The 22,476-nt window shown below is 43.1% G+C and overlaps 3 protein-coding genes across 3 annotated transcripts in view; 2 read left to right on the forward strand and 1 right to left on the reverse strand.

The window, feature by feature from the left end:
• The window catches only part of LOC134826212 (inositol-trisphosphate 3-kinase A-like), a 36,864-nt gene extending 28,220 nt beyond the window's left edge, over nt 1–8,644 (forward strand). The window contains exons 7-9 of the mRNA XM_063838509.1: nt 1,791–1,913; nt 2,070–2,252; nt 6,844–8,644. Coding sequence (XP_063694579.1) covers nt 1,791–1,913; nt 2,070–2,252; nt 6,844–6,918 — 381 coding nt within the window. The 3' untranslated portion in view covers nt 6,919–8,644. The remainder of the gene's footprint in view (nt 1–1,790; nt 1,914–2,069; nt 2,253–6,843) is intronic.
• Nucleotides 8,645–9,768: 1,124 nt separating this feature from the next.
• Nucleotides 9,769–18,540, forward strand: LOC134814340 (uncharacterized). Its single transcript, XM_063822442.1, has 4 exons — nt 9,769–9,944; nt 13,303–13,514; nt 16,443–16,608; nt 17,232–18,540. The coding sequence occupies exons 1-4, from the start codon at nt 9,794–9,796 to the stop codon at nt 17,378–17,380; spliced, it is 678 nt and encodes a 225-aa protein (XP_063678512.1). The 5' UTR covers nt 9,769–9,793; the 3' UTR covers nt 17,381–18,540.
• Nucleotides 18,541–19,074: 534 nt separating this feature from the next.
• On the reverse strand, nt 19,075–21,384 carry LOC134814333 (cyclic AMP-responsive element-binding protein 3-like protein 2). The gene is made up of 2 exons (XM_063822431.1): nt 20,196–21,384; nt 19,075–19,505 (listed from the first exon to the last, which is right to left on the reverse strand). The coding sequence occupies exons 1-2, from the start codon at nt 21,315–21,317 to the stop codon at nt 19,323–19,325; spliced, it is 1,305 nt and encodes a 434-aa protein (XP_063678501.1). The 5' UTR covers nt 21,318–21,384; the 3' UTR covers nt 19,075–19,322.
• Nucleotides 21,385–22,476: the final 1,092 nt, after the last annotated feature.

Raw genomic sequence — 22,476 nt, forward strand, 5'->3', positions numbered from 1 at the left:
AAAAAAAAGAAAAGTTTTGAGGTACATCAACACAAAATTCTGAAATTAAGAAAAAGTTCAGACAATTGTCTACAGACCAGTTTTTGAATTTTGTAATTCCGATATTCAGAAGTAAAGTTGATTTCATCATAAAATACACATAAAATTTCAAACACGCCAATAATTCTGACACCCTGCTGTATCAGCTGGCGTACAGATGATGGAATGATGTAACTGGGAATGATCGGAGTGTGCGATTATTTTACGATCGTAATTAAAAGCACTGTATTAAAAGCACTTTATTTAATTGGATAATTAAGCGTGGATATGATCTAGATTTTCTGGGAGTGACTGACTTCAAACTCCGACAATATTTCGTAGGCAAAAATGTAAATATTCAATCAAATCAAGTTAGAAAGGGACTAGGGTTATAGAGTAGGGTACATAGATTTAATTTCTAATAAACTTCCCTCATGAAATTACTACATAAGCACATTTTGAATTGTTATGGAGTTTCTGGAGCGCGCAATGAAATTAATGTTATGAATGCTACGAAATTTCAGTTTGCTCAAAAACAATTTGTTGGCGCTCGATTGATTTTGTCGCGCGCAGTAACTCACGTGCTATTCGAATGCATCCAGGAGTGGGGGGGGAGGGGGGGCTAGCTAGAGTATTGACAGCTTTTGGGAGAACATACCAGAGTGCTCCAGCTCTAACTGCGAATGAATTGTCGTAGCTGATGCTTTTTTGTGAGAGATGTTGGGGGGGGGGGGGGGGGGGGGGGGGGGGTTGTTGCCTTATGTTTTGTGAGAGATGTTGGGGGGTGTTACCTTATGTTGGGGGGGGGGGGGGGGGGGGGTGTTACCTTATGTTGGGGGGTGTTACCTTATGTTGGGGGGATGTTACCTTATGTTGGGGGGATGTTACCTTATGTTGGGGGGTTGTTACCTTATGTTGGGGGGGTGTTACCTTATGTTGGGGGGGGGGGGGTTGTTACCTTATGTTGGGGGGGGGGGTGTTACCTTATGTTGGGGGGGGGGTGTTACCTTATGTTGGGGGGGGGGGGTGTTACCTTATGTTGGAGGGGGGGGGTTGTTACCTTATGTTGGGGGGGGGGGTGTTACCTTATGTTGGGGGGGGGTTGTTACCTTATGTTGGGGGGGGGGTTGTTACCTTATGTTGGGGGGGGGGGTTGTTACCTTATGTTGGAGGGGGGGTGTTACCTTATGTTGGGGGGGGGGGGTGTTACCTTATGTTGGAGGGGGGGGGGTTGTTACCTTATGTTGGGGGGGGGGGGTGTTACCTTATGTTGGGGGGGGGTTGTTACCTTATGTTGGGGGGGGTTACCTTATGTTGGGGGGGGGGGTTGTTACCTTATGTTGGAGGGGGGGTGTTACCTTATGTTGGGGGGGGGGGGGTGTTACCTTATGTTGGAGGGGGGGGGGGGTGTTACCTTATGTTGGGGGGGGTGTTACCTTATGTTGGGGGTGTGGGTGTTACCTTATGTTGGGGGGGGGGGGGTGTTACCTTATGTTGGGGGGGTGTTACCTTATGTGGGGGGTGTGGGTTTTGTCCTATATTTGAATACTCCAAGAACCTTACGTGCCTTGTTAACCACGATATTGCTATGTGGTGTCCACATGTTGACTCCTATATTTTGTATAGTTTTTAACCTCACTCAAAAATTACATTTCTTCTGAAAATGTTTAAGAGGCAGATATTCTTAAGCAAACAAGGGTACAAACAACTTCAAACTTGTTTTCGTGCAACTTGAATATGGGAAAAATTTTTAACTGATCTAAAATTCTCAGGTCAAGAACGCCCTGAAAATATACTTCAACCCACTTGGTCGGTCCGGCATTGAGGGATTTTTGAGAGAGCTTGAAAACGTGACTCAATTATTAGAGGAGTCAACTTACTTCAAGGAACATGAGGTCGGTAATGTAAAATATATATAGACATATAAACAGCTGATAATACAACGAAATAAACAGAATTAATAAACATATATCAAATTAGTCCACTGCGAACCTACTAAATTACCAGTTTGCTGACTGTGTGTTGCTAATTAACGAATGTTTGTTCGTCAGTTTGTCGGTACGTCGCTCCTCTTTGTGTACGACAGAGAACGAGTTGGTATCTGGTTGATAGACTTTGGCAAGACTACGGAAATAAGCGAGCTGGTAGAGGGCGGTCAGATAACACACGATAAACCCTGGGAGCTGGGGAACTACGAGGACGGATACTTCTTCGGACTGCGCAGTCTCCTTACGGTACGACCCGGGTTTCGCTGTAAAGGAAATTTAATAAAGATCCTAAATTTGACATAGTTTGTAAATTTGATATAAATTTTAAATTTAATAAAGATTTTAATTTGATAAAATATGTTTCCCAGAGATCACAAAGTCACATTCATTATCTGCTGTCATATAACATACATTCATATAACATAATATCTACTGTCATATATATCCCTCAATCAGCTTGAGAACTAGTGCCGGTATATCAGCTTGGGAACTAGTGCCGGTATATCAGCTTGAGAACTAGTGCCGGTATATCAGCTTGAGAACTAGTGCCGGTATATTAGCTTGAGAACTAGTGCCGGTATATCAGCTTGGGAACTAGTGCCGGTATATTAGCTTGAGAACTAGTGCGGGTATATTAGCTTAAGAACTAGTGCCGGTATATCAGCTTGAGAACTAGTGCCGGTATATTAGCTTGAGAACTAGTGCCGGTATATTAGCTTGAGAACTAGTGCCGGTATATTAGCTTGAGAACTAGTGCCGGTATATCAGCTGAGAACTAGTGCCGGTATATCAGCTTGAGAATAGTGCCGGTATATCAGCTTGAGAACTAGTGCCGGTATATTAGCCTGGGAAACTAGAGAACTAGACTAGTGCGGTATATCAGCTTGAGAAACTGTGCCGGTAAAAAAGCTTGAGAACTGTGCCGGGATATCTTGAAACTATGCCGGGGTAAAATTACTTGAGAACTTGCCGGGATATTAGCTTGAGAACTAGTGCCGGGATACAAATGAAACTAGTGCGGGATTCGCTTGGAACTGTGCGGATAAAATTAGCTTGAGAAAATAGGCCGGTTAATTCACTTGAAACTAGGCCGGTATATTAGATTGAGAATAGTGGGGGAAAAAAGCTTTAGAACTATGCCGGTTTTTCAAAATTGAGAAAATAGTGCCGGAAAAATCACTTGAGAAAAAAGGCTGGTAATCGCTTAGAACTAGTGCCGGGATTAGCTTGAGAAACTTGCCCCTATATTAGCTTGGAAAGTTTCCCCGGGATATTGCTTTTTAAAAATAGTTTTTTGGTTATTTTTGAGACTGTTTTCCCTATTTAGCTTTAAACGTGGGGGCCGGATACTCTTGAGAACTAATTCGGTTAAAAATTGCTAAAACTAGTGCGGGTAAAAAATTAGCTTGAAACTAAGCGGAAAAACAGCTTTTAGAAATAGTGCCGTATATCAACTTGAAACTATGCCTTTTATATTAAACTGAAACTAGTGCCCCGGGATAAGCTTGAGAACTAGTGCCGGTATATCTTTGAGAACTAGGGCCGGGATATCAGTTAAACTAGTGCGGTATTCCCCGCTTTTTAAAAGTGCCCCGGTATATCAGCTTAGAAATAGTGCCCCTATATTGTTGAGAACTATTCGGATATTTTGCTTGAGAAAAAATGGCCGGTAAATTAAGTTGAGAATAGTCCTTTTAAAAAATTTGGATATGGGTTAAAGTTGGGAATAGGGGTTATAGTTTAAAATTGGGGAAAATTTTTTGAATTTTTGTTTGGGAAATTTGAAATATGCTGGTGTTCAGCTTGGAAAAAGTGCCTTAATTTTGCTTGAGAACAAATGCCGGTTTTTAGCTTTTTAGAAATAGTGCCGGGGAATCAGCTTTTAAACTAGTGTGGGTATATTAGCTTAGAACAGTTATATATTAGTTAAAAATTTCCAAAACCTTGAGAAATAGGCGGTTATCACTTGGAACAAAATGCCGGTAAAAAAGCTTGAAAAAAGGCCGTAAAAAAGTGAGTTTGTGCCCCTAAAAAACACTTTAAACATTTCCCGGAAAAATTACTTTGGGAAAAATTTGGTTCCAATTTTGGAAAAATAGTCCCGGAAAATTACTTAAAACTAGGCCGGTAAAATCAGCTTGGAAACTAGTCCGGTATACAGCTAGAACTGTGCGGGTAAAAACTTAGAACTAGTGTCAGTTTAAAAGCTTGAGAAACTAGTCATATTTACTTAGAAACTATGCCCTAAATTAGGCTTGAAATAGTGCCGGTATTTACTTGAAACAAGTCGTATATAGCTTGAGAATATGCAGTATATTAGCTTGAGACCCTAACAATAACTTAAAGTGCCGGAAAATTACTTGAAAACTAGTGCAGTTATTAGCTTGAGAACTAGTGCAGATATATTAGCTTGAGAACTAGTGCCGGTATATTAGCTTGAGAACTAGTGCCGGTATATCAGCTTGAGAACTAGTGCGGTATATCAGCTTGAGAACTAGTGCCGGTATATTAGCTTGAGAACTAGTGCCGGTATATCAGCTTGAGAACTAGTGCCGGTATATCAGCTTGAGAACTAGTGCGGGTATATTAGCTTGAGAACTAGTGTCAGTATATTAGCTTGAGAACTAGTGCCGGTATATTAGCTTGAGAACTAGTGCCGGTATATTAGCTTGAGAACTAGTGCCGGTATATTAGCTTGAGAACTAGTGCCGGTATATTAGCTTGAGAACTAGTGCCGGTATATCAGCTTGAGAACTAGTGCCGGTATATCAGCTTGAGAACTAGTGCCGGTATATCAGCTTGAGAACTAGTGCCGGTATATTAGCTTGAGAACTAGTGCCGGTATATTAGCTTGAGAACTAGTGTCGGTATATCAGCTTGAGAACTAGTGCCGGTATATTAGCTTGAGAACTAGTGCCGGTATATTAGCTTGAGAACTAGTGCCGGTATATTAGCTTGAGAACTAGTGCCGGTATATCAGCTTGAGAACTAGTGCCGGTATATTAGCTTGAGAACTAGTGCCGGTATATTAGCTTGAGAACTAGTGCCGGTATATCAGCTTGAGAACTAGTGCCGGTATATTAGCTTGAGAACTAGTGCCGGTATATTAGCTTGAGAACTAGTGCCGGTATATCAGCTTGAGAACTAGTGCCGGTATATTAGCTTGAGAACTAGTGCCGGTATATTAGCTTGAGAACTAGTGCCGGTATATTAGCTTGAGAACTAGTGCCGGTATATCAGCTTGAGAACTAGTGCCGGTATATCAGCTTGAGAACTAGTGCCGGTATATTAGCTTGAGAACTAGTGCCGGTATATCAGCTTGAGAACTAGTGCCGGTATATTAGCTTGAGAACTAGTGCCGGTATATCAGCTTGAGAACTAGTGCCGGTGTATTAGCTTGAGAACTAGTGCCGGTATATCAGCTTGAGAACTAGTGCCGGTATATTAGCTTGAGAACAACATACATGCTACATGAAGAGGTCTCCTCCTAGTCGAACATGTTCCTCCATTCCACTCGCTTTAGCGCCAACTGTTTTACTGCATCTCTGCTGATGTTATCGACACCTGTAAATTCAGCTGCATCCTCGAGTACACAGGCCATCCAGCCTTTGCGGGGTCGTCCTCTCAGTCTATTTCCATAGTTTGGTTTCCAATCCAGTAAAAAATTGGGAAACCGTGTCTCTGGCATTCTGACAACATGTCCGTACTCCGTACCACCTTAGTCTAGCCGAACCGATGAAAGTTTCAATAGACTTGATTCCAGCACGCCTGAGAACTTCTTCATTGGAGACGTGGAAGAACCACTTTATCTTCAAGATTCTTCTCAGGGAGGTTAGATGGAAGACCTCAAACCGTTTCATCTGCTTCTTTGTTGTGTTCCAGACTTCAGCTCCATATAACAGAATGGTAATAACAGCAGCCTTGTAGATACGGATCTTGGTGGGCGTTCTTATAGTTCGACTGTTCCATATCTTCCAGGAGCTGAAGATGCAGTGTCCACACTGTTCACAACTACAGGAGCTGAAGATGCAGTGTCCACACTGTTCACAACTGAAGTATAGTAACCATGGTAACGCGCTACTAATACTACACATTCTGATAGTGATAATCAGTTGATTAACGTGTTTCTCTCAATTTGTCGTAGTAAAGTAGTATATAATGTGTAGTGCTTTACAGCTGGAGATATTTCTCGTTCTATTTGATTAATCAAGCTCTCTCTCGGTGTCTCAGAGCGCTCTCTTGCTTGTGTTCTCAGCACTTTCTAACTTCCTAACGTCTTCTCAAGCCTTCACATGCCTCCTTTCTCTTGATAGCCTTCACATGCCTCCTTTCTCTTGATAGCCTTCACATGCCTCCTTTCTCTTGATAGCCTTCACATGCCTCCTTTCTCTTGATAGCCTTCACATGCCTCCTTTCTCTTGATAGCCTTCACATGCCTCCTTTCTCTTGATAGCCTTCACATGCCTCCTTTCTCTTGATAACCTTCACATGCCTCCTTTCTCTTGATAGCCTTCACATGCCTCCTTTCTCTTGATATTCGCTTTCTGCTATCGCTCTTCACTTCTGCGGCACTCATTTCACCTATCATTGCCATTAACCTATTTCACGTGACATAACATACCACTGTATACCACTACATACCACTGTATACCACTACATACCACTGTATACCACTACATACCACTGTATACCACTGTACCATATCACTATCACTGATTGGCTGGGAAACAGTAAGCGGCACCCCCCCCCCCCCCCAAACAGTAAGCGGCACCCCCCCCCCCCCCCCCAAACAGTATGAATGGCTAAGCGGTTATGTTTTAGAAGAGGACTGCTTCAGGTTGTGAAGGAGATTTACGACGAGAGAGAAGAAGGAGAGGAGGCATCACAGTACACCACAATTCGTGTCAACTGAGCACTTACCCTGCTCTTCGCATGAGCTTGCTATCAGACACTCTTCAGTAGGAACCTAGTCACCTCGCTACACTCTCCAGTAGAAACCTAGTCACCTCGCTACACTCTCCAGTAGAAACCTAGTCACCTCGCCATCAGTTTATATCTTGTGCTTTTCAAAACAACAGAAACATTTGCGTGGTGTGACGTTATGTCACGTGGTGTAACGTCATGACACGTGGTGTGAAGTCGTTTGCATCTTCAGCAGCCTAAGAAATATCGGTGATAAAAATTTGATTCACAACATGAAAAATCACAATTTCCACGACATCTTTGGGACAAAAAATGGAAATCCCGATTTGTTACAAAATACGTGGTATTTTTAACATTCTGTGACTTTTTTGATCTTTTTTGGGTACCGTTGACCTAAGACCTGGTGTAACTTGAAGGGGCATGAGCGAGCTGATCTAGTTTTAGTACGTTATAATATAGTATAGCAGGTATATATAAAACCCTGCTCTAGTACTAATGTTGTATCTTTTTATCGTGATAGTGTATGTTGTTATTGGACGTTTTAATTATAATATTGTACTAATATTGTACTAATATTGTACTAATGTTGTACTAATATTGTACTAATATTGTACTAATACTGTACTAATATTGTACTTATGTTGTACTAATATTGTACTAATATTGTACTAATGTTGTACTAATACTGTACTAATATTGTACTTATGTTGTACTAATATTGTACTAATGTTGTACTAATGAAGAGGCAGCTACGTTATCCAGGAGTTCCCTTTCTCACATCTCCTAACTTTGTTCTCATTGGCTCGAGTCTCCGTGCTGACTCGCCATTGGTTTGTTGGGGGCCTGGTAAGGTATCAGCTGAAAACATCTGGTTCACAGGAGACCACTAATTAGAGGGAACTGCGAAGTGTGTTAAAGTGGTTAAAGTGGTTCAAGTGGTTAAAGTGGTTAAAGTGGTTAAAGTGGTTAAAGTGGTTAAAGTGGTTAAAGTGGTTAAAGTTGAGCAGGCGTATAACAAAACAAATCCGATGAAAACAATTTCTGGATAACTTAGCTTCGTATTATAATGAACTTTTAAATTCAATTTCTGATTAACCTCTATGATTTAACTAATCTTAATCTTAAATCTAGCTGAAACTTTTTAAATAACTTGATTAAAATTATCTCTTTTGCACCAGTGGGCGTCTTAGTTTTGAAACTTTTAAAAAGCGTGACATTCAATTTTGCCTTTTTTTGAAAAGATTGTGTTAGTTTTTAACTGTCTTTATTTTTATATTGACACGCCTTTACAGATATATGAGGGAACGATTAAGCATGAAGCATTTAATAAAGAACACGTGATATTTTGATAATTGCATAGTACATACCTGGGTCTTTAGCTCACTATAACTATAACCTATACTATAACTAGGAGTTGGTAGTACATAATACATTGGTAACTTAAATGAGTGTTTTCAAATGTCCAGGGAAACAGATAGTCCTATGTGAGTTAGTAAGAACATTAGTTTCTCAGACCGCCTTAAATAAATCTTCTCCTTTCTACAGTTCTTGTTATATAATATAGCACGATTTAATTATCTTGATAGTCAATACCCTGATTTCCTGTGAAATGAGAAGAATATTTTCAGAGTGAATATTATTTGATAATATGTACTGTCGGTATGCAAATATAGTAACCATGGTAACGCGCATTTTCAAATTTATCACTTGGCTAATCCTTTCTTTTATCTGTGTCACATTATATAAAAGTCACTATTGTGACGGTACATTAGAACATTACACATACCTGATCACTGAATCCAGTAAACTCGGCGCAAAGTCCTGCGTTATAGACCACGCATTTGTAACACAATATCATCACCTCTCTCACCATTACAACACATTCCACTACCACACCCCACCTCTCTCACCATTACAACACATTCCACTACCACACCCCCACCTCGCTCACCATTACAACACATTCCACTACCACACCCCCACCTCGCTCACCATTACAACACAGTCCACTACCAACCCCCCCTCACCATTACAACACAGTCCACTACCACCCCCCCACCATTACAACACAGTCCACTACCCCCCCCCCCCCCCACCCCACTTCGCTCACCATTACAACACACTACCACCCCCCCCCCCCTCACCATTACAACACAGTCCACTACCACCCCCCCACCATTACAACACAGTCCACTACCACCCCCCCCCCCCCCCTCACCATTACAACACAGTCCACTACCCCCCCCCCCTCACCATTACAACACAGTCCACTACCACCCCCCCACCATTACAACACAGTCCACTACCACCCCCCCCCCCCCCTCACCATTACAACACACTACCACCCCCCCCCCCCCCCTCACCATTACAACACAGTCCACTACCACCCCCCCACCATTACAACACAGTCCACTACCCCCCCCCCCCCCCCCCACCCCACTTCGCTCACCATTACAACACACTACCACCCCCCCCCCCCCCCCCCTCACCATTACAACACAGTCCACTACCACCCCCCCACCATTACAACACAGTCCACTACCACCCCCCCCCCCTCACCATTACAACACAGTCCACTACCACCCCCCCCCCCCCCTCACCATTACAACACAGTCCACTACCACCCCCCCCCCCTCACCATTACAACACAGTCCACTACCAGCCCCCCCCCCCCCCCCCCCCCCCCTTACTAATATTTTCACTTTTATTGCTCCTTCTGTTATAGACCGTGCTTTATACTTCTTTCATTGTCGGTTGAGTAAGTTACACTCTTTTTTCTTGCGTTTGACATGTACCCCACTGTATTCCAAAAGGTTTTGTTATGTAAAACACCTCCCCCAGATAGCTGGGTGCTATGAGACTTCATGGTACACCCTCATGTAGGATGCCTTGCTGACTATCTATCTCACCGGTCTACAGACACCCTACTAAACATTTCACAGACCCTCGATCCAGACTCTTATCACGTGACATGCCATTTCAAACTCCTCCTCTCCAACCCTAAAGACAACCTAGGTACTTTAGTCAGGATAGTAGGTCCTCTAAACACCACCTAGGTACTTTAGTCAGGATAGTAGGTCCTCTAAACACCACCCAGGTACTTTAGTCAGGATAGTAGGTCCTCTAAACACCACCTAGGTACTTTAGTCAGGATAGTAGGTCCTCTAAACACCACCTAGGTACTTTAGTCAGGATAGTAGGTCCTCTAAACACCACCTAGGTACTTTAGTCAGGATAGTAGGTCCTCTAAACACCACCTAGGTACTTTAGTCAGGATAGTAGGTCCTCTAAACACCACCTAGGTACTTTAGTCAGGATAGTAGGTCCTCTAAACACCACCTAGGTACTTTAGTCAGGATAGTAGGTCCTCTAAACACCACCTAGGTACTTTAGTCAGGATAGTAGGTCCTCTAAACACCACCTAGGTACTTTAGTCAGGATAGTAGGTCCTCTAAACACCACCTAGGTACTTTAGTCAGGATAGTAGGTCCTCTAAACACCACCTAGGTACTTTAGTCAGGATAGTAGGTCCTCTAAACACCACCTAGGTACTTTAGTCAGGATAGTAGGTCCTCTAAACACCACCTAGGTACTTTAGTCAGGATAGTAGGTCCTCTAAACACCACCTAGGTACTTTAGTCAGGATAGTAGGTCCTCTAAACACCACCTAGGTACTTTAGTCAGGATAGTAGGTCCTCTAAACACCACCTAGGTACTTTAGTCAGGATAGTAGGTCCTCTAAACACCACCTAGGTACTTTAGTCAGGATAGTAGGTCCTCTAAACACCACCTAGGTACTTTAGTCAGGATAGTAGGTCCTCTAAACACCACCTAGTTACTTTGGTCAGGATAGTAGGTCCTATAAACACCACCTAGGTACTTTAGTCAGGATAGTAGGTCCTCTAAACACCACCTAGGTACTTTAGTCAGGATAGTAGGTCCTCTAAACACCACCTAGGTACTTTAGTCAGGATAGTATGTCCTCTAAACACCACCTAGGTACTTTAGTCAGGATAGTAGGTCCTCTAAACACCACCTAGGTACTTTAGTCAGGATAGTAGGTCCTCTTAACACCACCTAGGTACTTTAGTCAGGATAGTAGGTCCTATAAACACCACCTAGGTACTTTAGTCAGGATAGTAGGTCCTCTAAACACCACCTAGGTACTTTAGTCAGGATAGTAGGTCCTCTAAACACCACCTAGGTACTTTAGTCAGGATAGTATGTCCTCTAAACACCACCTAGGTACTTTAGTCAGGATAGTAGGTCCTCTAAACACCACCTAGGTACTTTAGTCAGGATAGTAGGTCCTCTAAACACCACCTAGGTACTTTAGTCAGGATAGTAGGTCCTCTAAACACCACCTAGGTACTTTAGTCAGGATAGTAGGTCCTCTAAACACCACCTAGGTACTTTAGTCAGGATAGTATGTCCTCTAAACACCACCTAGGTACTTTAGTCAGGATAGTAGGTCCTCTAAACACCACCTAGGTACTTTAGTCAGGATAGTAGGTCCTCTAAACACCACCTAGGTACTTTAGTCAGGATAGTAGGTCCTCTAAACACCACCTAGGTACTTTAGTCAGGATAGTAGGTCCTCTTAACACCACCTAGGTACTTTAGTCAGGATAGTAGGTCCTATAAACACCACCTAGGTACTTTAGTCAGGATAGTAGGTCCTCTAAACACCACCTAGGTACTTTAGTCAGGATAGTAGGTCCTCTAAACACCACCTAGGTACTTTAGTCAGGATAGTAGGTCCGTTAAACACCACCTAGGTACTTTAGTCAGGATAGTAGGTCCTCTAAACACCACCTAGGTACTTTAGTCAGGATAGTAGGTCCTCTAAACACCACCTAGGTACTTTAGTCAGGATAGTAGGTCCTCTAAACACCACCTGTACCTAGGTACTTTAGTCAGGATAGTAGGTCCTCTAAACACCACCTAGGTACTTTAGTCAGGATAGTAGGTCCTCTAAACACCACCTAGGTACTTTAGTCAGGATAGTAGGTCCTCTAAACACCACCTAGGTACTTTAGTCAGGATAGTAGGTCCTCTAAACACCACCTGTACCTAGGTACTTTAGTCAGGATAGTAGGTCCTCTAAACACCACCTAGGTACTTTAGTCAGGATAGTAGGTCCTCTAAACACCACCTAGGTACTTTAGTCAGGATAGTATGTCCTCTAAACACCACCTAGGTACTTTAGTCAGGATAGTAGGTCCTCTTAACACCACCTAGGTACTTAAGTCAGGATAGTAGGTCCTCTAAACACCACCTAGGTACTTTAGTCAGGATAGTAGGTCCTCTAAACACCACCTGTACCTAGGTACTTTAGTCAGGATAGTAGGTCCTCTAAACACCACCTAGGTACTTTAGTCAGGATAGTAGGTCCTCTAAACACCACCTAGGTACTTTAGTCAGGATAGTATGTCCTCTAAACACCACCTAGGTACTTTAGTCAGGATAGTAGGTCCTCTTAACACCACCTAGGTACTTAAGTCAGGATAGTAGGTCCTCTAAACACCACCTAGGTACTTTAGTCAGGATAGTAGGTCCTCTAAACACCACCTAGGTACTTTAGTCAGGATAGTAGGTCCTCTAAACACCACCTAGGTACTTTAGTTAGGATAGTAGGTCCTCTAAACACCACCTAGGTACTTTAGTCAGGATAGTAGGTCCTCTAAACACCACCTAGGTACTTTAGTCAGGATAGTAGGTCCTCTAAACACCACCTAGGTACTTTAGTCAGGATAGTAGGTCCTCTAAACACCACCTAGGTACTTTAGTCAGGATAGTAGGTCCTCTAAACACCACCTAGGTACTTTAGTCAGGATAGTAGGTCCTCTAAACACCACCTAGGTACTTTAGTCAGGATAGTATGTTCTCTAAACACCACCCAGGTACTTTAGTCAGGATAGTAGGTCCTCTAAACACCATCTAGTTACTTTGGTCAGGATAGTAGATCCTCTAAAGACCACCTAGTTTCTTTAGTCAGGATAGTATGTCCTCTAAACACCACCTAGGTACTTTAGTCAGGATAGTAGGTCCTCTAAACACCACCTAGGTACTTTAGTCAGGATAGTAGGTCCTATAAACACCACCTAGGTACTTTAGTCAGGATAGTAGGTCCTCTAAACACCACCTAGGTACTTTAGTCAGGATAGTAGGTCCTCTAAACACCACCTAGTTACTTTGGTCAGGATAGTAGGTCCTCTAAAGACCACCTAGGTACTTTAGTCAGGATAGTAGGTCCTCTAAACACCACCTAGGTACTTTAGTCAGGATAGTAGGTCCTCTACATTCTTCAACAGTAATGGTACCGGTTATAGTTACAGTTACTGTAAAACTAATATTAATTGTAATACTATAGGCCCCTGGAGTTGGAAAAGCGGAGAATCTATCACACCTCAGAAGACGAGAGTAAAGAAAGGATCGCCCCCCTCAGCAATAGTCCCTCCTACACGACTATCTCATCCTTTCTCTTTCTGTCACCTCACTAACTACATTTACCCTAGCCCCTACCTCAGAGAATACTGCAATTTGGTGTCAGATTCTCAGCCGGACCACATTAACAACACCAGAGTAAGTCTCTCCTGGGGGCCATGTTAACAGCACCAGAGTAAGTCTCTCCTGGGGGCCATGTTAACAACACCAGAGTAAGTCTCTCCTGGGGCCATGTTAACAGCACCAGAGTAAGTCTCTCCTGGGGGCCATGTTAACAGCACCAGAGTAAGCATCTCCTGGGGGCCATGTTAACAGCACCAGAGTAAGCATCTCCTGGGGGCCATGTTAACAGCACCAGAGTAAGTCTCTTCTGGGGGCCATGTTAACAGCACCAGAGTAAGTCTCTCCTGGGGGCCACGTTAACAGCACCAGAGTAAGTCTCTCCTGGGGGCCATGTTAACAGCACCAGAGTAAGTCTCTCCTGGGGGCCACGTTAACAGCACCAGAGTAAGTCTCTCCTGGGGACCACGTTAACAGCACCAGAGTAAGTCTCTCCTGGGGGCCATGTTAACAGCACCAGAGTAAGTCTCTGCTGGGGGCCATGTTAACAGCACCAGAGTAAGTCACTCCTGGGGGCCATGTTAACAGCACCAGAGTAAGTCTCTCCTGGGGGCCATGTTAACAGCACCAGAGTAAGTCTGTCCTTGGGGGCCATGTTAACAGCACCAGAGTAAGCATCTCCTGGGGGCCATATTAACAGCACCAGAGTAAGTCTCTCCTGGGGGCCATGTTAACTGCACCAGAGTAAGTCTCTCCTGGGGGCCATGTTAACAGCACCAGAGTAAGTCTCTCCTGGGGGCCATGTTAACAGCACCAGAGTAAGTCTCTCCTGGGGGCCATGTTAACAGCGCCAGAGTAAGTCTCTGCTGGGGGCCATGTTAACAGCACCAGAGTAAGTCACTCCTGGGGGCCATGTTAACAGCACCAGAATAAGTCTCTCCTGGGGGCCACATTAACAGCACCAGAGTAAGTCTCTCCTGGGGGCCATCTTAACAGCACCAGAGTAAGTCTCTTCTGGGGGCCATGTTAACAGCACCAGAGTAAGCATCTCCTGGGGGCCATGTTAACAGCACCAGAGTAAGTCTCTCCTGGGGGCCATGTTAACAGCACCAGAGTAAGTCTCTCCTGGGGGCCACGTTAACAGCACCAGAGTAAGTCTCTCCTGGGGGCCATGTTAACAGCACCAGAGTAAGCATCTCCTGGGGGCCATGTTAACAGCACCAGAGTAAGTCTCTCCTGGGGGCCATGTTAACAGCACCAGAGTAAGTCTCTCCTGGGGGCCATGTTAACAGCACCAGAGTAAGTCTCTGCTGGGGGCCATGTTAACAGCACCAGAGTAAGTCTCTACTGGGGGCCATGTTAACAGCACCAGAGTAAGTCTCTGCTGGGGGCCATGTTAACAGCACCAGAGTAAGTCTCTCCTGGGGGCCATGTTAACAGCACCAGAGTAAGTGTCTGCTGGGGGCCATGTTAACAGCACCAGAGTAAGTCTCTGCTGGGGGCCATGTTTACAGCACCAGAGTAAGCATCTCCTGGGGGCCATGTTAACAGCACCAGAGTAAGTCACTCCTGGGGGCCATGTTAACAGCACCAGAGTAAGTCTCTCCTGGGGGCAATGTTAACAGCACCAGAGTAAGTCTCTCCTGGGGGCCATGTTAACAGCATTAGAGGAAGTCTCTCCTGGGGGCCATGTTAACAGCACTAGAGTAAGCATCTCCTGGGGGCCATGTTAACAGCACCAGAGTAAGTCTCTCCTGGGGGCCATGTTAACAGCACCAGAGTAAGTCTCTCCTGGGGGCCATGTTAACAACACCAGAGTAAGCATCTCCTGGGGGCCATGTTAACAGCACCAGAGTAAGTCTCTGCTGGGGGCCATGTTAACAGCACCAGAGTAAGTCTCTCCTGGGGGCCATGTTAACAGCACCAGAGTAAGCATCTCCTGGGGGCCATGTTAACAGCACCAGAGTAAGTCACTCCTGGGGGCCATGTTAACAGCACCAGAGTAAGTCTCTCCTGGGGGCCATGTTAACAGCACCAGAGTAAGTCTGTCCTTGGGGCCATGTTAACAGCACCAGAGTTAGTCTCTCCTGGGGGCCATGTTAACAGCACCAGAGTAAGTCTCTCCTGGGGGCCACATTAACAGCACCAGAGTAAGTCTCTCCTGGGGGCCATCTTAACAGCACCAGAGTAAGTCTCTTCTGGGGGCCATGTTAACAGCACCAGAGTAAGCATCTCCTGGGGGCCATGTTAACAGCACCAGAGTTAGTCTCTCCTGGGGGCCATGTTAACAGCACCAGAGTAAGCATCTCCTGGGGGCCATGTTAACAGCACCAGAGTAAGTCTCTCCACCAAAAGCACACTCTCTAATTTGCGCGCAATGTAATAACTTCTTTCAAACATCATGATTCGAGAACAAATGTTTTGGAATGTATTAAGAATCAATATGTTTTATAAATAACTTGGAATACTTTTGGAAGAGAATAAAAAGCACAACAACGCTATTGTCTTATTTCTCCGTAAAAAAGCACAATAGCGTGCGTAGTTCACTACTGCAAGCGAGAGGGCTCTGGTTAGAGCAACGTGAGTAGCTTTTGTCGAGGTGCCTCGAAAGTGATCTTAAACGATTCTCCATGTTTAATTTTGGTCAGTTCACGTCAACTTCAAACTTAGTGCAGAATAATGCAAGTTATAGAACTATTTCATACGTATCAAATTTTAATTAGATGTGCTTTCGGTGGAGATATAGCGCGCGTGCACGTGGAGGTATAGCCCGCGCCTTCCAGTAGTCTTGTTCATTGTTCATGAATTTTACCATCTTGGGCCCTGGCCTACCAAATATTGAGGCCATATTCGTTGGATATAGTCCGGATTTGTAAATTTGTAAGACTTTTATTCTAGTGCGATAATTATTTCGGTCATATTTTCTATAATACGGCCAATGCAATATCGAATAGCTTCAATAATAGCCATTTTTAAGTTGATGATTTTAGTTTTCCAACCTCCCAGTTACCCGAGCTGAAGATAAAACCTATAACCCTGCCCTGCCTGGGAGCCTGCAACTCTCGCAGTATTGTCAGCTCCGGACCCGGCATACTCACCAAGACACTCTGCCTCCAAAACGGTTCCGTGCAGAGCCCTTCTTCAGACTTCAAGCTTCCCTTCCTAAATATAGGTCAGCTTTTTCTGTTGCTTTCGTTGGTTAAGTCACAAACGGTATTTCATTACTTAAGTTGTAGTAGGTAGTGGACCCCCTACTACTAGTGTTACTACTAGTGTTACTACTAGTGTTACTACTAGTGTTACTACTAGTGTTACTACACTTGTAGTAGGTAGTGCACCCCCTACTACTAGTGTTACTACTAGTGTTACTACTAGTGTTACTACTAGTGTTACTACTAGTGTTACTACTAGTGTTACTACTAGTGTTTCTACTAGTGTTACTACTAGTGTTACTACTAGTGTTACTACTAGTGTTACTACTAGTGTTACTACTAGTGTTACTACTAGTGTTACTACTAGTGTTACTACTAGTGTTACTACTAGTGTTACTACTAGTGTTACTACTAGTGTTACTACACTTGTAGTAGGTAGTGCACGATGCAGATGTCAATCCTTCCTAGCTCGGCGAGGCCCAGTGGTGCATCTCGCCGATCTACGGTTGCGAGAAGCATTATTTGATGCGCGGCGCGACCCAGTATAAGTGCATCGCGCTACAAGCTACACGGTTAGTTAGATGGACAAAGCACATTTAACTTTTTAATTTTAAGCTTCTAAATATTGAAGGTATATTTGCAGGTAGCGGGGTTGTGCCGTTTAAAAAGAAGAGAGGCGAGCAGAATAAAAGAAAACAATCGTCATGTTCGCTTGTTAATCCTGGGATTAGACTTGTTCCATCGACCTGCCATCATCATTTGTCCCAAGAAAATTACTGTTTTGAAGCATGAAAACTCTAAAAATAAAGGAAAGAACCGACTCGGACTTCCAAAAATTTGAAAAGACACTTTATCACAAAGTGTGGAAGGGGCACAATGACAGGCCCAGCAGCCATATCTAATGTCATCCCGACAGTAGGGGAGCCATGCCGACCCTACAAATTACCTAATAACGATAACATTAATATTGTCGTTCAGACTCAGAGATTAAATTTGATTAAAACTGTTTTTATTGTAGTTTTAGTGTATTATAGTGTATACTGGGATAATCTTCTCTTTGGGAAGTAATTTTCCGACCTTAGAAGTTGGGGTAGCAATTTAACACTAGGTTTTGTGTAAGCACGCTAGTTTAATTAGGAAATAATTAGTAGGTACAGTTGATCCCGGTCAAGGAATCCAAATTGTTGAAAAACTCGAGACTGAAAATATGATGTGTCACAGAAAGGCTAAAAGTGTCACGTGCATATACACACCCTGTATTGGCAATAGTGAGGGGGGAAGTTAGGACCAGGATAAGTCCCCGCTGTAGCATAACAATGCTTTGCTTCCAATGCGCGTGGCACGTGATGCGCGCGTGATTATCGTCACGTGCAGGTCACGTGACTTCTCATGATGCTTATCATTGGATTGTGCAGCCTCATGGTTTATTACACTTGTATCGCATATGTGGGATGCTATATTTTTTGGGAAGTGTTCCAAAAATATCACTTTCTAATAATATGTGTGTCAATGTTGCTTTTTCTACAATTCCTGTCCCTTTGTAAAAACAGTGTGGACGTTATGAACACTATTACACTAAGATTAGCGGGTCATACCCGTAGTTTAAGAGTGGTTTCACTATTTAATAAACTAATTAATATAGGGTGATTTTAAAATTGAAGTTAACATGATATTGATAATGAATGATTCACAATAATTTTCCCACAGATCGTAATTCTAGAATTAATGCATAATACACCTTTATACTTTATACAGACTCGAATAATCAGAATAATCGCATATTTTATATATCATTTATTCAACGAAAGTTTTAAATAAGTTAATAACAAAGCATTTATCATTTCACATGCTAAATAAGAAAAGGTTTATTTATCACGATGTTACGTAATATGTCTTGTTAACTCATTCTATATCTCCAAACTATTTTCATCTTTGACAAAAGTAACAAAACGACGTATACTTCTTTAACTTGCCCGATAACATTTTGTAAAGATATACATATATATATTTTATTCATATATATATCAAAATTATTCAATAAACATAAAAGCATAATAAAACTTTTTAAAAATGGTAAAATAACCAAGCAATAAAATTGTGACTATCGACCGCTTAATAACTCTACTGTTGTTAACAGATAAATAATTTACTATAATGTTAGAACACGAACACACACACACACACACACACACACACACACACACACACACACACACACACACACACACACACACACAGCACACACACACACACACACACACACACACACACACACACACACACACACACACACACACACACACACACACACACACACACACACACACACACACACACACACACACACACACACACACACACACACACACACACACAATTGACTTTTCTACTACCAGAACAGTTTGGCCGTCTAAAACTAGACTAGAAAAAATGTGATGGAGAATGTTTAATGTTTGATGAAGCAAATATGGGAAAAATACAACGTATAAAATTAATTTAAACACAAAAAGGAACAATAGTAACTTGGTAACTATAGTAACTATAGTAGTTACTAATACTATAGTATAGTAACCAAAGAAGTCAATATGATGATAATTGTGTGAATGTTGCTTCACAAGCTATCCCACGACCAATAGAACCAGGCTGTCTGATCTAACTGTCTGTATATAGTAATACTATATAGTAATCTGTAGTGTCCAGGTTTCCAGCAGGAACCTTCCTTTAGTTATTACTCTCAGGGAGTAGTACTGATAGGGATACTAGTTGGAGATCTACTTCGTGTCTCCGTGTCCTTGCTTACTGCCCCCTTGCTTACTGCCCCCTTGCTTACTGCCCCCTTGTTTTTAGACAGAGTGGCTGCGAGGTGGTTCAGTTTATCCAGTGCTTCTCTCAGTACTTTGTTCTCGGACTGCAAGTTCTGAAATTGAGGTTTGAGTTAAAATGGAAGTGAGAACTTGTTAATGATGGGAATGTTTTAATGTCATTAGTTTCTGATATGATAGTTAGTGATTAACGAGTAACTGAATGATGAGGTTATCAATTAGGCTGTCAATCAGTGTACCTGCAGACTAATGAGTGTAATAGGTCACGTGAACAGGTATCAACATTGAACAGAGCTGATGAGGCGTGCTGGTCTGTCAGTGCTATACATCACACTAACTGAGCCAGTGTGAGCCAATGTCCCCCACATGGAACGAGGAGTAACTATTAGACTGTGAGAGGATTGTGGTGCCGTACACACTTTAGCCTCACGGGACGCGTCCCGGTTACACAGAGCTGCACCCAGTGTATTCTAATTACTGGCCGCTAAGAGCGGGGGCGTGTCTTGAGAGGAGCACAATGGAGCTGTGTGCCAGGTAACTAAACACCCAACTCTCTAGTCAACCAATGAGCTACATTTAACTAGGAGTGGCAAATTCCAGAATACAGAACACACTAACCAGGGTGTGCAGGTATGAAAATATGAAAATCATGAAGTCGCGTGAAATGAGTAAATTAAAGAAGATAGGACAAAAATAAAGTCCTGACCAGATAATTTTAAGCATTTGATAAAAAACAAAATAGCAAGCTACTGGGCCCCCCCCCCCCCCCCCCCAGCTACTCTTACCTCCATATCCTTCCGGAGTCGCGAGTTCTCGTTAGCTATAGCAGATCCGTGTTGAGTGGCAAAGGAGAGTTTAGCCTCGATAGTACCCAGGTACTCCTTCTTCCTCTTCCGACTGAGACAGGCTGACTCCCTGTTCTTTATCATCCTCTGCGTCTTCTTCCAGTTCCTGATCTCCTCTTCAGTCTTGAGATGGGAGGGGACCGTCATGACACATCTCCCTGCTCGTCTGACCTTGTTACTCTCCATCTTAAAGTTCTTCATCTGAGAGTAGTAGGAGTAGGCCTTGTCAGCAGTGATCATCTCCGGCACTTTCCTCCCTCCTTTCATCATCCGAGGAACTTCGGATACACCGGAGGAGGGTTTAGGACGTTTGTTAGCGGGAAACTGATGGTTGGAGTGTTTAGAGGAAGGTGGGTATTGTGTGTTGGCAGGGTTACCAGGGTTACCAGGGTTACCAGGGTTACCAGGGTTACCAGGGTTACCAGGGTTACCAGGGTTGTGCTGAGAGTTGGTTTGGTGCAGAGCTTCCTGGTTCTCTTGTTTCTTTATGTTGACTGATATGATGTTGGAGGATAGTTTCCTAGACGGGATGTAGATTTTGAAGCTCCGGTCACTCCGCATACAGTTCCGGAAGGCGTTTGTTTCGTAGCTGCCGCCTTCTGTTTTTATGATGACTGGCTTCCGTACCACTTCTGGTTTGACGGGAGGTTTTGAATCGTTTAGGAAGTCTGTACCGGTGTAGTTGTAAATGCTAGCATTAACTAACTCTTCGTTCTGCTTGGTAGGAGTCTTCACCGGATATCCTGGGTCAAGAGACTGAGGGGAGGACAAGGGGGAAGAAACCTCTTCTTTTACTGAGATATCATCAGTTGCTGTTGGAGTTGGTTCTCTGTGTAAGTTAAGGAAGGAGTCGGGATCACAAAGCTGGTCAGAGTCCAGGTCTGGTAAGGCGGAAAGTTCTTTAAACAAGTCATCTTCAAAATCTAGAGAGTTACTGGAACTGGGGGACACACCACTGCTGTAGTCTGAGAGTGAATCTATCTGGTCGTAGTCAAAATCCTCCAAATCTAGAAGGGTGGTGCTTGTAGGGGAGAAGATGTCGTCAACATCAAACTGAACCATTTTGCTAAGACTGGTGAAATTTGAACTAACTATTACAGGGTCTGGGTATTGTGCAAGTGCAGCAAAACAAAAGTTTAACAGGTTGAACTGTGGACCACTGTTTGTATAAGAGAACTGGGGAGTGCGGCCCCAATCAGCGCGCACTACACGTGTCACGTGGTGCGGTGTCACGTGACCCACAGCCGCGTCCAATGAGGCCCCCCTTAGCAACAACACGGGATGCCTAGCACTAGCTTCCTTATAGGGTTTAATTGTAGGAACAGGTCGCACTATGAGGGCGAGTATTGAGACTCACCTGGCGCTGGTGAATAGACTGTACGTAACCATGGTAACACTTGTTAGTCACGTGATTCTTGCTAAAGACCCCGTCAATTCTGTGACTTAAGTCGGGATGTAATAATAGACCATTAATTACCACCATTAGGGTGGTTGATTGTTTTGGTTTCTAAAGACCATTCCAAGGTAACAATAACATTGTACATCGTTCGCAGATGAGCAACAATAACAACGTACATTGTACACGAGGAGGAGGTGATGTACTCTGAACCAGCCGTTAATTTTACTAACAAAAGTTAAAACAATTATCATGGACCACGGGCCCTTTTATATAAATATTCTTTCTGAAGATGAGCTATATATTTATATCATTAAAATATTATACTTCATACCACATATCACAATAATGTATAAAGAAACGGGCAACAGTCAAATATGTTTGGCGATGAGCCAGTCAATTTCCATTGCTTCTAGTTTGAAAAACCTGAAGTATATAGTATAACTAATAACATGTAAAGATAATTCAGTTTATTGGGAAGTATAAATGATTAACATTTTCAAAACCTCTGTTACGATCTAAACACCATTAAAACAAGCATTTAAAAGTATTACATAACATTTAGCATCAAATTTAAACTTTATATTTTTCGCCTTGCGGAAAAAAATTAACAATGAATCATGAAACTTACAAGATTATAACTATTTTGTTCGACTGCACTGCAGTAATTACCTGGAGCAGAAAGCTTGGCAACTGCAGTTAAAATATTTTTTAAAACAAATGCAGAGTCACTATCATTGTAGGTCTAACACTTTTTACAAGATTTCTCGCAGTTTTTCTTCATGTAGTTAGCTTTGGTAGGATTGGAGCAATGTCCTTTCTGGG

The sequence above is a fragment of the Bolinopsis microptera genome, chromosome 1 (assembly GCF_026151205.1).
Source record: "Bolinopsis microptera isolate Bmic1 chromosome 1, MBARI_Bmic_1.0, whole genome shotgun sequence".
Taxonomy (NCBI): Eukaryota; Metazoa; Ctenophora; class Tentaculata; order Lobata; family Bolinopsidae; genus Bolinopsis; species Bolinopsis microptera.